General features: G+C 40.5%; 4 protein-coding genes across 4 annotated transcripts; 2 read left to right on the top strand and 2 right to left on the bottom strand.

The window, feature by feature from the left end:
* Positions 1 to 8,135: 8,135 nt before the first annotated feature.
* On the top strand, positions 8,136 to 8,863 carry LOC117267970 (hemoglobin embryonic subunit alpha-like). Its single transcript, XM_033644064.2, has 3 exons — positions 8,136 to 8,234; positions 8,322 to 8,529; positions 8,665 to 8,863. Exons 1-3 carry the CDS (start codon positions 8,137 to 8,139, stop codon positions 8,791 to 8,793), a joined length of 435 nt encoding a protein of 144 aa, XP_033499955.2. The 5' UTR covers position 8,136; the 3' UTR covers positions 8,794 to 8,863.
* Positions 8,864 to 9,473: 610 nt separating this feature from the next.
* LOC117268331 (hemoglobin subunit beta-2-like) lies at positions 9,474 to 10,352 on the bottom strand. Its single transcript, XM_078161601.1, has 3 exons — positions 10,213 to 10,352; positions 9,790 to 10,012; positions 9,474 to 9,696 (listed from the first exon to the last, which is right to left on the bottom strand). Exons 1-3 carry the CDS (start codon positions 10,302 to 10,304, stop codon positions 9,568 to 9,570), a joined length of 444 nt encoding a protein of 147 aa, XP_078017727.1. The 5' UTR covers positions 10,305 to 10,352; the 3' UTR covers positions 9,474 to 9,567.
* A 934-nt stretch (positions 10,353 to 11,286) lies between these two features.
* Positions 11,287 to 12,069, top strand: LOC144458656 (hemoglobin embryonic subunit alpha-like). Its single transcript, XM_078161602.1, has 3 exons — positions 11,287 to 11,432; positions 11,520 to 11,727; positions 11,863 to 12,069. The coding sequence occupies exons 1-3, from the start codon at positions 11,335 to 11,337 to the stop codon at positions 11,989 to 11,991; spliced, it is 435 nt and encodes a 144-aa protein (XP_078017728.1). The 5' UTR covers positions 11,287 to 11,334; the 3' UTR covers positions 11,992 to 12,069.
* Positions 12,070 to 13,512: 1,443 nt separating this feature from the next.
* Positions 13,513 to 14,393, bottom strand: LOC144458637 (hemoglobin subunit beta-2). Its single transcript, XM_078161513.1, has 3 exons — positions 14,255 to 14,393; positions 13,832 to 14,054; positions 13,513 to 13,738 (listed from the first exon to the last, which is right to left on the bottom strand). Exons 1-3 carry the CDS (start codon positions 14,344 to 14,346, stop codon positions 13,610 to 13,612), a joined length of 444 nt encoding a protein of 147 aa, XP_078017639.1. The 5' UTR covers positions 14,347 to 14,393; the 3' UTR covers positions 13,513 to 13,609.
* Between the last annotated feature and the right edge of the window lie 82 nt (positions 14,394 to 14,475).

The raw sequence follows: 14,475 nt of genomic DNA on the forward strand, positions 1-14,475 counted from the left end.
TCATTGTAATGTGTACAATAGCTCTTCCACAGTAGCATCGTTACGTGTGTGACCATCACTTGGAATAACAAAAGCCACCCCTCTCATGGAAAAGTGTCCTTGCATCAAGTAGCTCATTGGTGCTACAAAAATCTTATACAGAAACACAACTTCAACAGTAGACCAATATTTATACACAAGATTTATTTACTCCTAGAGTACTAGAGTATTTTTGATATTGATTTTTTTTAAAATTCTGACTTAATTCAGGACCTCCAAGGATCACGGTTTTTATTTCCCGGGCTGACTTTTATGTGTCGACCACCTTTCCCAAAATAAACCCAAAGATGTATCTCTCCTATCAGCTCTGTGACACTGTATATGTGTGGTGATGATATTAGCACAGGCCTAGCATCAGCGTGATGGAAGACAGAAGTCAGCATTATTCTCTGAAGGCTACGGTACTATGGTCTTTGTATTTTTATACGTGAAGGTATTTCTGATGGTAGCGGGGAAAGATTAGAGAGTATCTGTGTTTGTAATATTCTGTGCTTTAAGATTTAACGAGACTTTGTCAAGATGACTGAGAGTACTGGTGTAGCCACCTCCACTGTGGTCGTGCTAGTAAGATTTGTCAGGGAACCAGAAAGTGACTGATTGGGGTCTTTAAAGGACGTGCCGTGTAAGATGTGAATATCAGAATAATATATGTCAATATAAACTGGTAGTTATTATGCCTACAATCAAATTCCTTGAACAAAAGTGCATAGGCTATTGATGTCAAAAGTTTCTATTACTTTTTAAAGATTTTTTCACAATTTTTCATATTCACTTTTAAGCAACTGAATTTTTATAAACGATTTTTTTTTTTAATTTAAGTACCTATCTTTTTATACATTTAGAGTTTTTAAGCTCACACCTACTTTATGTAATCGCACAGCTCTTTAGTTTATGTTTGATGAAGGTTTATGTAAAATTCTAGACTTTGTTTCTCCTCTTCTAATTTGTGCATTTTTTTGGAAAAACAATGAATTAATAAATGTGGACCACACTGTTTCTATTGCATTTATTCAGTATTACTTGTGTTTGCATGTAATCACACCTGAATTTCCCCTCTGGAGATAAATAAATGCCTATTTTTTCTTATGATGTAAAACAAGATAAACTAGAATTACCGCCTCACAGTCAAGTTGCTGTTACAGTTTACATCCATGTCCGTCCAGACTCATGTATTCGTGACAGTAAACAAAGCTTCAAATATAGATGTTGCTGCAAAGAAGCTGCAAATTGGGAAACATGGATGCTTCACACACATCTTTAACCGGGCAGCACAGACGCTATACAATCCGCACAGTCACCAATTCAGTATCTGACCACGTCTTCCCTTCTGTTGCTGAGTTATGGTGTTGAATAATGGCCAGAGAAATGTTTTTTGCATAACATTATGATGTCACAGTGAAGCTGACCTTTGACCTTTTGGATATGAAATGTCATCACCTTATCACTTAACTCTATTAGACATTTGTGTTGAGTTATGGCCAGTTATGACCTTTGATCACTAAAATCTAATCATCCTCAAGTCCAAGTGGACATTTATGACACATTTAAAGAAATTCCCCTCGGACATTTTAGAGATAGTGATTTCACAAGTAAGGGGGAATGGACAGATGGACAGACAGCCCAAAAATAAAAGCGCCTCGGGCCATGGCTATCACCAGCACAGAGGGATGAAAACAGTGTGCACTAGCAGATGTGCAGCATTATAGTGAGTTCTAATAAAATGGTGTAGCTCAGCATAACAATGTGTCTCTTAGGGGTAAAACATGAATTAAAGGACCTTTTTTTTTTTTGCATATGTTTAAGGTAAGGTAAGGTAAAATTTTAATGTCACCAAGGGGTGATTTGAGATACAGACAGTGGTCATGAGTACAACAAAACAGACAGTCTATACATGAATCACACAGAATCCAGTATCTCACACTGTCAGGGGTAAATCATGGACATTAGAGGTCACTGCTGGTTAAGATAAGTGATAACAGATGGGACAAAGGACGATCTGTAACACTTGATGCTGCATTTAGGGAGGAAAAACCTCCGCCCTGATGGAAGCATGCGAAACTCAACATGGAGGGGATGTTGAGAGTCTGAGACAATAGGCAGAGCTTTAAAGGTGACCCTTGCTTCATACAGATACTGTAGGTTATTACAACATGACCATCTTCTCCAACTTGTTCTTGTTTTTAAGGCTCAGATTATCGAACCAACAGACAATGTTAACAGAAAGAACGGACTCAGTAAAAGCAGAACATGATTGTCCTTTCTACATCCAAACTCCTCAGCTTCCTGAAAAAGAATAAGCATTAGTTTGCCTTCTTACAGACGCGTCAGTGTTCACATCAAAATTGACCTTTTGTCTCAGTGCCACATCCATACACACATGTTTTCCTCTACATAATATCTCAAAAAGTCCTAGAGGGAATTTCTTCAAATTTGGCACAAACGTCTGCTTGGACCTGATGATATAGGTGGTCAATGGTCACTGTGACCTCACAAAACATGCTTTAGGCCAAAGAATTCATACACTAACTATGACAACATTTCACACAAATGCCCAACATAATAAATGCTGATGACATTTTATATCTAAAAAAAGCAAAGGTCAGCGTCACTGTGACATCATAATGTTGTGCAAAAACTCTACTCTGGCCATTATTCAATGCCACAACTCTCAACAGAAGGGGAGACACTTTGTATAGATTGTCTGTGCTGCCTGGTTGAAGATGTGTGTGAAGCATCCCTGTTTTGGAATTTGTAGCTTCTTTGCAGCAAAATCCATATTCGAAGGATTTTCACCTGTCATGGCTACATATGAGTCTGGACAGACATGGATGTTAACTGTAACTTGACTGACAGTCACACAAGTGTGAGGCAGCAATCCTAATTTTATATTTGTTTTGTAATGTTTTTTACAGACTTGAAGTCAGTTGATCCATCTTTCATTGGGCATGTTGGATTATGTCCACAAGAGGGCGCTCTAACACAAACAGTTAATTATGTTCTCTCAGTCTGCATCAACACACCGTTCACATCATCATCAGGCCCCAAACCATCAAAACTGTCCCAGTTGTAGTGACCTGTTTCATGTTCATATGTACGTTTCAATTCAGTTTCATTCTTTTCACTCTCGGCAACATTATAAATGTAGGCACAAACTATTTTATTTAAGATATTCTAACGTATTTATCTTAATTTCATTCTACTTAAAAGTGTAACAAAATGCTTTAATCTTGACCAACTTCTTAAAATAAGTTTTCAACAGATAAAAACACTTGAATGTAACAAGCATCATTTTTAACGCTGAAAACTTAATTTTTAGCCAAACCCTATGAATCATTTTTTAGAGTGAGATATCAACCGTATACAGATGTCTGCCTGTTGTGCTCAAAATGCCAAAAAATGAATAAAAAATAAAATGAAAAACTTTAACAGCAATGCCTCTTCCCAGACATGATGACCTGGTAATCGCAAGACCTGGTTGTGAACAATTTCATCCAGGAACTACTTTCTTTCTACAAAACTGCACCCATCAACCGTATCTCTGCGCAGAAGGAGATATGCATGTACTGCTAGCTCACCCAGCACCACTGAGCTAGCTCATGTTACAGCTCAGCCGTGGAGGACACCATTGATGTTTACATCTTGTGCTGTCACAAGCATGAGCCTCCTGTCCATGAGTAGATGCACACTTGCTTCTGCACGGTGATTGTAGTTTGGTAGAATCCCACTGTGGTGCCAGAGATCATGCAGCTGGACACTGGCCCTAGATACACACAGAAAAAAAGCTCAATTAATGGATGCTCAAACACAAACCCATCCCAAAAAACAGGTTGACAGGAAGAGATAGGCTAGGTGAGGTTTTAACCATGCCTGAAGTCAGAGCACCATGGGCAGGAGACATTAACTGGGTTACAACCTATTCATTACACATCAGGAGGCAGACCATATGAAGTAGATGAAGCTCCCACACATTAAACATGGTCCTTTTCTTCTTGTTTAATGCAAAGCCTATGTGTAAGGTGTTTAATTCTAGCTCCGATTACTGTCTGAAGTGCTGCTTCATGCCTGGAAATAATTAAAATGAACAAGTTTTATGGAGGACCAGGGGTCCAGTTTCCTTCCTATGCAAAACTCCATGTGTGAAGCCAGAGAATAACCAAATGCTGTATGACTTACTGTCTGCCTCACGGTAAGTACTCCTGCGATAAGCTGTGTGGATTGGCTTTCTTTTTCAACTTGTTGAGGGAGAATAGTTATATGCACAACATGTAGGTGCAAGGCTATCAAAAAAAAGTATACATGATGGAAAAAAGCAATACCTGCACATGTACTCCATGCCACAAAAGTTTAATGAAGACATTTTGATCCTACTTGGATTTTCATCAGGTTAGAATTGTGTTTTGACCAAGTAGGATCTAAACATCTTGATTAAACATTTCTGGCTGTAAACTGCACTGTTATGGTGCCGACTGTTAGCCAGTTCTTCTACCATGTATTTATGATGATGTTCAGGCAAGAATGCTGCACTGACAGTGCATAACAACTCCTTTTTCCCTTTCAATGGGAAAGTTGCCATCTTCAAGTCATGACATTCAGGCCCATCTGCTCTAAAGGTTTTCTAGTCCTTCAAAAACATTATCAGGTCCAACTGGGGAGTTGGACGAGAAGCAAGAGGACTCAGCTATTTATCATGTGTCAAAAATGCTTAAACAAGGAGGTAACAATAAAGAGGTAAAACACCAGTAACATTTGGAGTATATGGAACAACCTTATTGTTAGCCCAAATCATTTTGGCTTGTGGCCTTTGCTTGTGGTCATCCACCACATGCTGAAATGCTTTGGTCTTACAATAAAGTTGCTCTGCACACAACTGTTTTATCTCTTCTGACTTTTCCCTTCTCCATGCACCTTTGAAGTGGGTGAAGTTCTGCTGCAAATCCCTAATCTGCTTCTACAATCCTCACCAGTCGTGGCCAGCAGTGTTCGCAAATGCAAACAACCCTACCTTGGACATAGTTGGGCCGTTTTGAGGTAGCTCCTGCAAGAAAGTAAATACACACTGAGCCTGAATCGAGGCTGTTGTTAGATGTAGAGCCAAGCTTAAACCATCACTAAAATCAAGATGAGTTGTTGCATTGTAGCTGGCAGCGTTTGGTATGTTGACAGAGAGGAGGAGGAAGTTTGGTTTTTCCCAAACTCTGGAGTGTTTGAACAACTTGGGTGCGTTCTGAATCACATACTTTTTCTGTTTACTTCTAGTAGGTACTGCAGCTGCCCTTAAAAAGTACGTACTGTTGCATGTAGTATGCACACAGTCAGGACAAACTACTTCCTCAAAATCCTCCATAACTGTGTTTTCATTATTTTACAATCACCTGAAAATAAGTATCCTGTGTCTGTTACCTTAGATGGTGCCATTATATCTACATACAGATCAGGTCCTCTTCCACAGGGTCTGCCATGTCTGTAACAGACAAACCAAAGGCTACCATAGTTCTCCTTCTCACCTGGCACACAGAGGAAGTTTTAGTTGGTTGCAGTCTTCAGCCTCACCACTAGATGTCACTCAACCCTACACACTAGAACTTTAAAACACTGCAATAATGTGTACTGTTTTTTTTTTTAAGTGTGCCCCAGTCACAGTCTCAAGAAAAACACGTATCATTGCACCAGCTGTTTTCCTCAGACAGCTGCTTGTCTTTGGGAGGGGTTGCTGAGATAAGTTCTCCAGTGTAAGCAATGCCCCCAGTCTGCACCATGACAGTGTTGTTCAGAGGTCAAGGAGTTTTTGTTATGAGATTGTTGAGTTCATTGTGTGTCACAACAGTGTGTCTTGTCTCTATGAGGCAGGCTCTGTTCGTTACAGCTTTTATTGTTGATTGTATTTCCAATTATTTTATTCTTAATATTTGTGCTTCTAACTCTGGGGTGTCAAACTCATTTTAGTTCATGGGCCAAATACAGCCCAGTTTGATCCCAGATGAGCAGGACCAATAAAAGCATTGCACAATAACCTATAAGAACCACCAGCGCCAATATTTCCCTTTTTTGTGTAAAGAATTACAAGTTCATTCTGTAGATGTTCATCCTTCTGCATAACAGACAAACAGCCTGAGATGTCTTAAGAAAAATAAGTGCAATTTCAACAGTGTCTCACTGTGTCTCATTTTCACAGATAAGAAACAATAAATTGTGAAGACAATAAGGCCTCCACAAAAATAGCATTTTAAGTCTTGTGTGTGATTTATCCTTCAGGGATTTATCCTGGCTTCATAAGAGCAGAGGAAATCTCTTGTCACTAGGCTAATTTATACAATGTAAAATGTCATAGGCTTGTGCTAATAACATTAGCATGTTGTATTGGTTTGGAAAATGTGTTTAGTATGACAGTTGTTTTGTCAGTGAAATTTGTGAGTTGTAACCGAGCCAAATTGTGTGCCATTACTTTTGTTAAATGTTGCTGTTGTCCCTGGTTTTATATGAGAAAAGGAAAAGATCACTAGCTGCTAGGCTAACTTATACAATGTAAAATGCCAAAAGTTTGTGCTAATAGCATTAGCATGTTGTATTTGTTTGGAAAATTTGTTTAGTGTGACAGCTGTTTTGTCAGTGATCCTTGTAAGTTGTAATGGAGCCAAATTGTGTGCCGTTACCTTTGTAAATGTTACTGTTGTCCCTGGTTTTACATGAGAAGAGATAAAGATCACTAGCTGCTAGGCTTATTTATACAATGTAAAATGCCATAGGGTTGTGCTAATAGCATTAGCATGCTGTATTTGTTTGGACAATGTTTTTAGTATGACAGTTGTTTTGTCAGTGAACTTTGTGAGTTGTAACCGAGCCAAATTGTGTGCTGTTACCTTTGTTAAATGTTGCTGTTGTCCCTGGTTTTACATGAGTAGAGGAAAAGTCTGCTAGCTGCTAGGTTAATTTATGCAATGTAAAATATCAAAGGCTTGTGCTAATAGCATTAGCATGTTGTATTTGTTTGGAAAATTTGTTTAGTGTTACAGTTGTTTTGTCAGTAAACTTTGTGAGTTGTAACCGAGCCAAATTGTGTGCCGTTACCTTTGTTAAATGTTACTGTTGTCCCTGGTTTTACATGAGAAGAGGAAAAGATCACTAGCTGCTAGGCTAATTTATACAATGTAAAATGCCATAGGCTTGTGCTAATAACATTAGCATGTTGTATTTGTGGGGAAAATGTGTTTGTCTGTGAATGCTGCGAGTTATAGTGAAGCCGATTTGTGTACTTGTGTTTGAAATTGTCTCTATCAAGACATGTTTAATGTGTGTTTTGGGTGTGTTTTGAATCAACTAAACTTTATAGCACTTCACAGAAACCTCCGCCACCGACTTCTGTAGCTCCCAACTCTGCCTCCATCCAAAGGCCTCCAGCCCTAAAACAATTTCTCTGCTCATTTGATTATAATTGACAGTCAATTTCCGGATATGTAGGGCAGAAGTGTGTAACTTACACTGCACTATCAGCTGAACGACACAGCTTATCAATTTGTTTCTTCTGTGTGGACCCGCCCTGTACCAGCTGCAGGGCATTGGGTTTGATAAGCCATAGAATCGCCAAGTATGGCCTGGCAGCAGAACACGATGTTGGTAATTATGTTGGAAAGTTTTCAATAAATCTATTAGGCCCTACTACCCGATTGCAGAGCCTGGATTTGAATTCTGATTGAATTGGGACTGCTTGCTTTCTGCACGGTTGAACATTTTAAGCAGAGATCAACAACATGTGCGCACAAACACGGATGATCAGTTTGAAGTCGTAGTTAATAAATATATTGCTATTTGCTCCAGAGAAATTTTTGCAGGACCCTGAGATCAGATATGAAAATACATGCTGCCTTATGCTTTGACTTGCTCGTATACAAGCATGCGACAGCAAATTTCTATTTTGCCCACAATTATTGTGATGATTAGCATGCAATTTTGCCTTTATCTCATGCCCGCTGCTTGGTGGACCGCCTTACAGCAGCCTATCTCAGAGGTGCTCCTGGGTGTGCCCATTCTCTGCTTCAAGCATAAAACCCCCGCGATTTAGGCGGATCACAGCAGTAAACACGAGTAAAATAAAGAGTCAAGATGACTAGTCTCTCTGCAAAGGACAAGGACAGAGTCAGAGCTTTCTGGGCTAAAATAGCTCCGAAGTCTGAGGACATCGGGGCCGAAGCTCTGGCCAGGTAAATATGACCAAAGACTGTCTGCTGTTGGCTCCAGTATTTATTGATTAATGTATATACTGACTCTTTTTGTTGTCATTTACCCAGGATGCTGGCGGTGTACCCGCAGACCAAGACTTACTTTGCTCACTGGAAGGACCAGAGCCCGACCTCTGCCTCTGCCAAGAAGCACGGAATTACTGTGATGAATGGGATTGGAGATGCTGTGAGCAAAATCGACGACCTGAAAGGAGGTCTTCTGACCCTCAGTGAGCTGCACGCCTTCACTCTGCGTGTGGACCCTGCCAACTTCAAGGTGCAGTGCCAAAGTCATTCAAAGATAACAGCATGTCATGTAGATCAAGTGTCCCTCAGACATATAGGGCCTTGAGGGTTTCACACCTGCAACATGTCCATCCGGGAGCTAAAAACTTCATATATGTTTCCACAGATCATCTCCCACTGCATCCTTGTGGTCCTGGCCATCATGTTTCCCAGCGACTTCACCCCTGAGGTCCATGTGTCTCTGGACAAGTTCCTGGCTTCTCTGGCCCAGGCCCTGGCTGAGAAATACCGATAAACAGCAGGAGAAGATGACGGAGCATGCAGCATGAGCTCAGTCCGAACATAATAAATAAATATGAATACAAAAAAAATGGTTTGTCTTTTTTTGTAATGCTTTCTTTAATATGATGGCGTTTATCAAGAGTCAGCTGTTGTTTAGGCCTGTTCAGCAACACTGAGGGTGGAGTCCAATTAAAGTTACTCTCATGGGCATTTATGACACGGTAACAGCTGTAATAAAAATAAATAACTAGGCTAAATAAACGAATAAATAGTTAAATAAAAAATCCTATTCACTCTGAAATAACATATGACCGCAACTGTAAAGAAGAGTTGACGTGTGCATAAGGAAACAGCCCAACATGACCACACCTTAACGAATTTAGAACAGTCCCAAAATAATGTACATAAGTCCATCCGACTTTTTATATTTTGTACAAATCTATGACGCAATCAAAAAAGGTGTTAAAGGCTGGATTGTGTCAAAATACCCTTTTCATAAAGAGTTTGCAGATGCTTTTCCCATCGTTTCACAACGTTATCTATATTTGGTTTATCATAGCTTATCATAGTTATTTAAAAAAAAGAAATACAAGCTTTGTTTCTTGTGTAATGATAATAGATTCCCCCACTGGTCCAAGGATGGTCTTGTCCCGGGTTAACTAATTTGTTTTGGACACCATCACAGACAAAGAGTTTTCTCGTTAAACTCATTGTTTTATTTGTTTCTGAGACAAAAAAACAAAAGCTTTAAAACAATTGATCAGTGATGGTCTTCTGCTGCAGCTCTCTAGTGGTACTGTCTTCCCAGGGCGTTCACCACCACTGCGATGAACTTCTGGAAAGCTGCCTGGACCTCACCAGTGAAGTCTTTACCCATCTGAGCAGCGATCACAATGGTCAGGCAGTCGGAAATGAGCTGCAACACAACAAGCACCAGTGCACATCAGCAACATGAAAGATCGGTCGTTGAATATGAATAACAAGCGTTACATTAGCTCCACCACTTTACCCTGAAATTGTCGGGGTCCACGTGCAGTTTCTCGGAGTGCAGCACGCTCAGCTCGGCATAGGTCGCCTTGATGTCGTCCATGTTCTTCACACCCCGGTCCAGACCGTGGAGGATAGTTGTTCCGTGTTTTGCAATCAGAGGATTCCCCATGATAGCAGCTGCGTTGTAGAGGTTTCCAAAGTTGCCGAAATACCTCTGAGTCCAGGGGTAGACGATCAGACACCTGAGGAAACATGCAAAAACATAAACGTTACAGGGTTGGATTAGGAGACGAAATGTATGTGCCAAGAAAATGAACCCGTGTGACAATGAGACGCACTGTGCACAATGAGGAAACGCAATGCATCAATCCTGATCTTTAAATATAGTCGAGGGTGTCGCAAAAGTGATGTCTTAAGCACACCCTCAGTTGCAAAGACTCACCTGGATAGAGCTGCAGGTCCCACGACCTCATACTCCATCCTGCTGAAGATGTCCTGGATGGTGGCGCGCTCGAAGTCTGTCCATTCAACCATTTTGCCTGCTCAAGGATTTTCCGTGCTGGTCAGCAAATCTCCAGCACCAGATGCAGCTTTTAAAGCAACCTGCTCCCCTCCGAGAAGCATATGATTGGGTGGGCGGCTGGTGGGCCGGACGAGTATTGTGGATTTCTAATAATGATAAGAGAAGGGTGCGTCTGCACCGCCTAGATTGTCTCTGATAGAGCAAATTGTTATCGTCTGGCCGCAGAGTTTACCCCCGGTCGGCCCCACAGAGTCCAGCCAGTCAGCAAGCCAGTTTGAAACAAGGGGCCTGGGATCACTAATTGTTGCTGCGAGCATCAGCCTGATATATCCACATATGACCAAGAGCAGGGCAAAATGCCAAAAAGACAAATCACGGCACAATAAGAGCTGAATTAGCCACGCGTAAAAGCTGAAACCTGCCCATCAGTGTTCAAACAGCGGGTCCCTCGGACAGCTTCCAGTGTGATGAAGATCTCAGCATCAGCACCTTGGACAGCGGTCATTAAATTGAACTGCAGAATGTTGAATGACCACCTGAATCATTTCTGTCAGTGCAAACATCAGTCACTTTTTATTTCTTCATCATCCACCATCCTCAAAATTGTGACTACTTAAGGTGGCCTACAGTGCTTGAGTAAATGTTCTTAGTTACTGTCCACCACTGCCCATGAAACTACACAGAGACATGTGGGTTTTATTGTTTAATGATTAAGTTTATCACACTGTTAACAGGAAATTTAGAGTTGTAAGGAATCGTCCAGCACCTTTAGATCATCTGATACCTTTCAGCAGTTGTCAGTGGACCTTTTAAATGTGATTTTCTACACATTACACAATGTAGATTATTTGTAAACATCATGTTAAATTCAGAGATGGCCCACAGTCATTGTGAGGGGCCCCTTTGTTTATCTCATGGAGGTGAAACGCCTTGTTGTGCATCTTATCTTGGAGGAGGTTCTGGGTGTGTCCATGCTCTGTTTCAGCCATAAAAACCCTCACGGTTTGGATCCATCACGACAGTAACCAATACTCAGTCAAGATGACCAGTCTCTCTGCAAAGGACAAGGACAGAGTCAGAACCTTCTGGGCTAAGATAGCTCCGAAGTCTGAGGACATCGGGGCCGATGCTCTGGCCAGGTAAATATGACCAAAGACTGTCTGCTGTTGGCTCCAGTATTTATTGATTAATGTATATACTGACTCTTTTTGTTGTCATTTACCCAGGATGCTGACGGTGTACCCGCAGACCAAGACTTACTTTGCTCACTGGAAGGACCAGAGCCCGACCTCTGCCTCTGCCAAGAAGCACGGAATTACTGTGATGAATGGGATTGGAGATGCTGTGAGCAAAATCGACGACCTGAAAGGAGGTCTTCTGACCCTCAGTGAGCTGCACGCCTTCACTCTGCGTGTGGACCCTGCCAACTTCAAGGTGCAGTGCCAAAGTCATTTAAAGATAACAGCATGTCATGTAGATCAAGTGTCCCTCAGACATATAGGGCCTTGAGGGTTTCACACCTGCAACATGTCCATCCGGGAGCTAAAAACTTCATATATGTTTCCACAGATCATCTCCCACTGCATCCTTGTGGTCCTGGCCATCATGTTTCCCAGCGACTTCACCCCTGAGGTCCATGTGTCTCTGGACAAGTTCCTGGCTTCTCTGGCCCAGGCCCTGGCTGAGAAATACCGATAAACAGCAGGAGACGATGACGGAGCATGCAGCATGAGCTCAGTCCGAACATAATAAATAAATACGAATGAAAAAAAAGAAGGTCTTTTTTTGCAATGTTTTCTTTTATAATGTTGGTTCATCAAGAGTCAGCTGTTGTTTAGGCCTGTTCAGCAACACTGGTTTTGGAAAAATGATGGAGAACACAGTTTTGTGTCTTAAATTTAGTTAACATTTTATAAAACAAAATTCGGTAAAACTCATCAGTTGTAATAAATGATGTTTACGGCTGGCAGCTTTGTGTGACAATAGGCTCTGAGTTCATAATATATATGCAGTAGGCTTGCATTGTGGATAATGCAATGTTAAAAAAAAAAAAACAAGAAATCCAAATGATTACACCTGTATTAAGATAAGATAAGATACACCTTTATTGATCCCACAATTGAGAAATTGCAGTGTTACAGCAGTCAAGGGTAAAGAGTCAAATTAAAGATTTCATTATTTAAAAAACTTTAAAAAACTAGGCATGCAGAAAAAAAGTACAAAAAAATACAAGAAATAGCAATAAATAATAATAATAATAATAATAATAATAATAATAATAATAATGAGCAGTGAATAAAAAATGAGCAATGGATTAATCTGAACATATTTAGTGCAAAGTGAATATTGACAGCAATGCTTATTGTGGAAATCCAAATGATTACACCTGTATTGTCACTGTTATTATAATTACAGTTATTCTCGTGGTCATTTGTGATATGGTAACAGCTGCAATCAAAGTAAATAGATAAAGAAAAGTTGATTTGTGCGTATGGAAAAAGCCAAGTGTTAGTTTTAAATAAAAATAAACACGTGTTATGCATATGAATAGATTATTATTATTATTATTATTATTATTATTATTATTATCACTGTCGGTATTGTAACTAGTAGTAGACTATTTTTCTTGTCAAGAAAATGCACAGGTGAACATAACTGTGAATAAAATTGTAAAATAGTAACTAAACAAAAAGCTAACTTTTAAAAAGTAAATGCATAAAGAATAGAAATAAAATAAAATAAGGGAGAAATCAATAAATACAATAAATAGAAATACAAAACATTATAGTTTTATTATGACATGATACGATATATTATATTTGGTCTGGGTATTAATAAAGTGGGGAAACTGTAGACAAGCAAAGAAATCTTTCAAAGGACAGAAGAGCATCATGTTCATCCAACAGATCTTCTACCACTCTGATACCTCTATCATGATCGATTAGTTTCACTTTAATCCTGGAGGGAACCTGTTGTTCCTAAATATGAAGAAGTATTAATGATTATTTTAAAGCAATAGGTTTGATATTCAGTGATGCTGTGACCTAATAAACACTAACAGAACAGACTTTGCAGAATCAAACTGCTCTCATGTCATGCATATGTAGGATCGCGTGTCACATTTGACCTTTTGTTCCTCTCTAAACTAAAGGTCTAAAAGTCGCTGTTTGTGTTTGTGTACTGTCATAATTTGTTTTGGACACTATCATAGACACAGAGTTTGCTCATTAAGCTCATTGTTTTATTTGTTTCTGAGACAAAAACAAAACAAAAGCTTTAAAACAATTGATCAGTGATGGTCTTCTGCTGCAGCTCTCTAGTGGTACTGTCTTCCCAGGGCGTTCACCACCACTGCGATGAACTTCTGGAAAGCTGCCTGGACCTCACCAGTGAAGTCTTTACCCATCTGAGCAGCGATCACAATGGTCAGGCAGTCGGAAATGAGCTGCAACACAACAAGCACCAGTGCACATCAGCAACATGAAAGATCGGTCGTTGAATATGAATAACAAGCGTTACATTAGCTCCACCACTTTACCCTGAAATTGTCGGGGTCCACGTGCAGTTTCTCGGAGTGCAGCACGCTCAGCTCGGCATAGGTCGCCTTGATGTTGTCCATGTTCTTCACACCCCGGTCCAGACCGTGGAGGATAGTTGTTCCGTGTTTTGCAATCAGAGGATTCCCCATGATAGCAGCTGCGTTGTAGAGGTTTCCAAAGTTGCCGAAATACCTCTGAGTCCAGGGGTAGACGATCAGACACCTGAGGAAACATGCAAAAACATAAACGTTACAGGGTTGGATTAGGAGACGAAATGTATGTGCCAAGAAAATGAACCCGTGTGACAATGAGACGCATTGTGCACAATGAGGAAACGCAATGCATCAATCCTGATCTTTAAATATAGTCGAGGGTGTCGCAAAAGTGATGTCTTAAGCACACCCTCAGTTGCAAAGACTCACCTGGATAGAGCTGCAGGTCCCACGACCTCATACTCCATCCTGCTGAAGATGTCCTGGATGGTGGCGCGCTCGAAGTCTGTCCATTCAACCATTTTGCCTGCTCAAGGATTTTCCGTGCTGGTCAGCAAATCTCCAGCACCAGATGCAGCTTTTAAAGCAACCTGCTCCCCTCCGAGAAGCATATGATTGGGTGGGCGGCTGGTGGGCCGGACGAGTATTGT

This window comes from Epinephelus lanceolatus, chromosome 18, assembly GCF_041903045.1.
Source record: "Epinephelus lanceolatus isolate andai-2023 chromosome 18, ASM4190304v1, whole genome shotgun sequence".
Lineage (NCBI taxonomy): Eukaryota > Metazoa > Chordata > Actinopteri > Perciformes > Serranidae > Epinephelus > Epinephelus lanceolatus.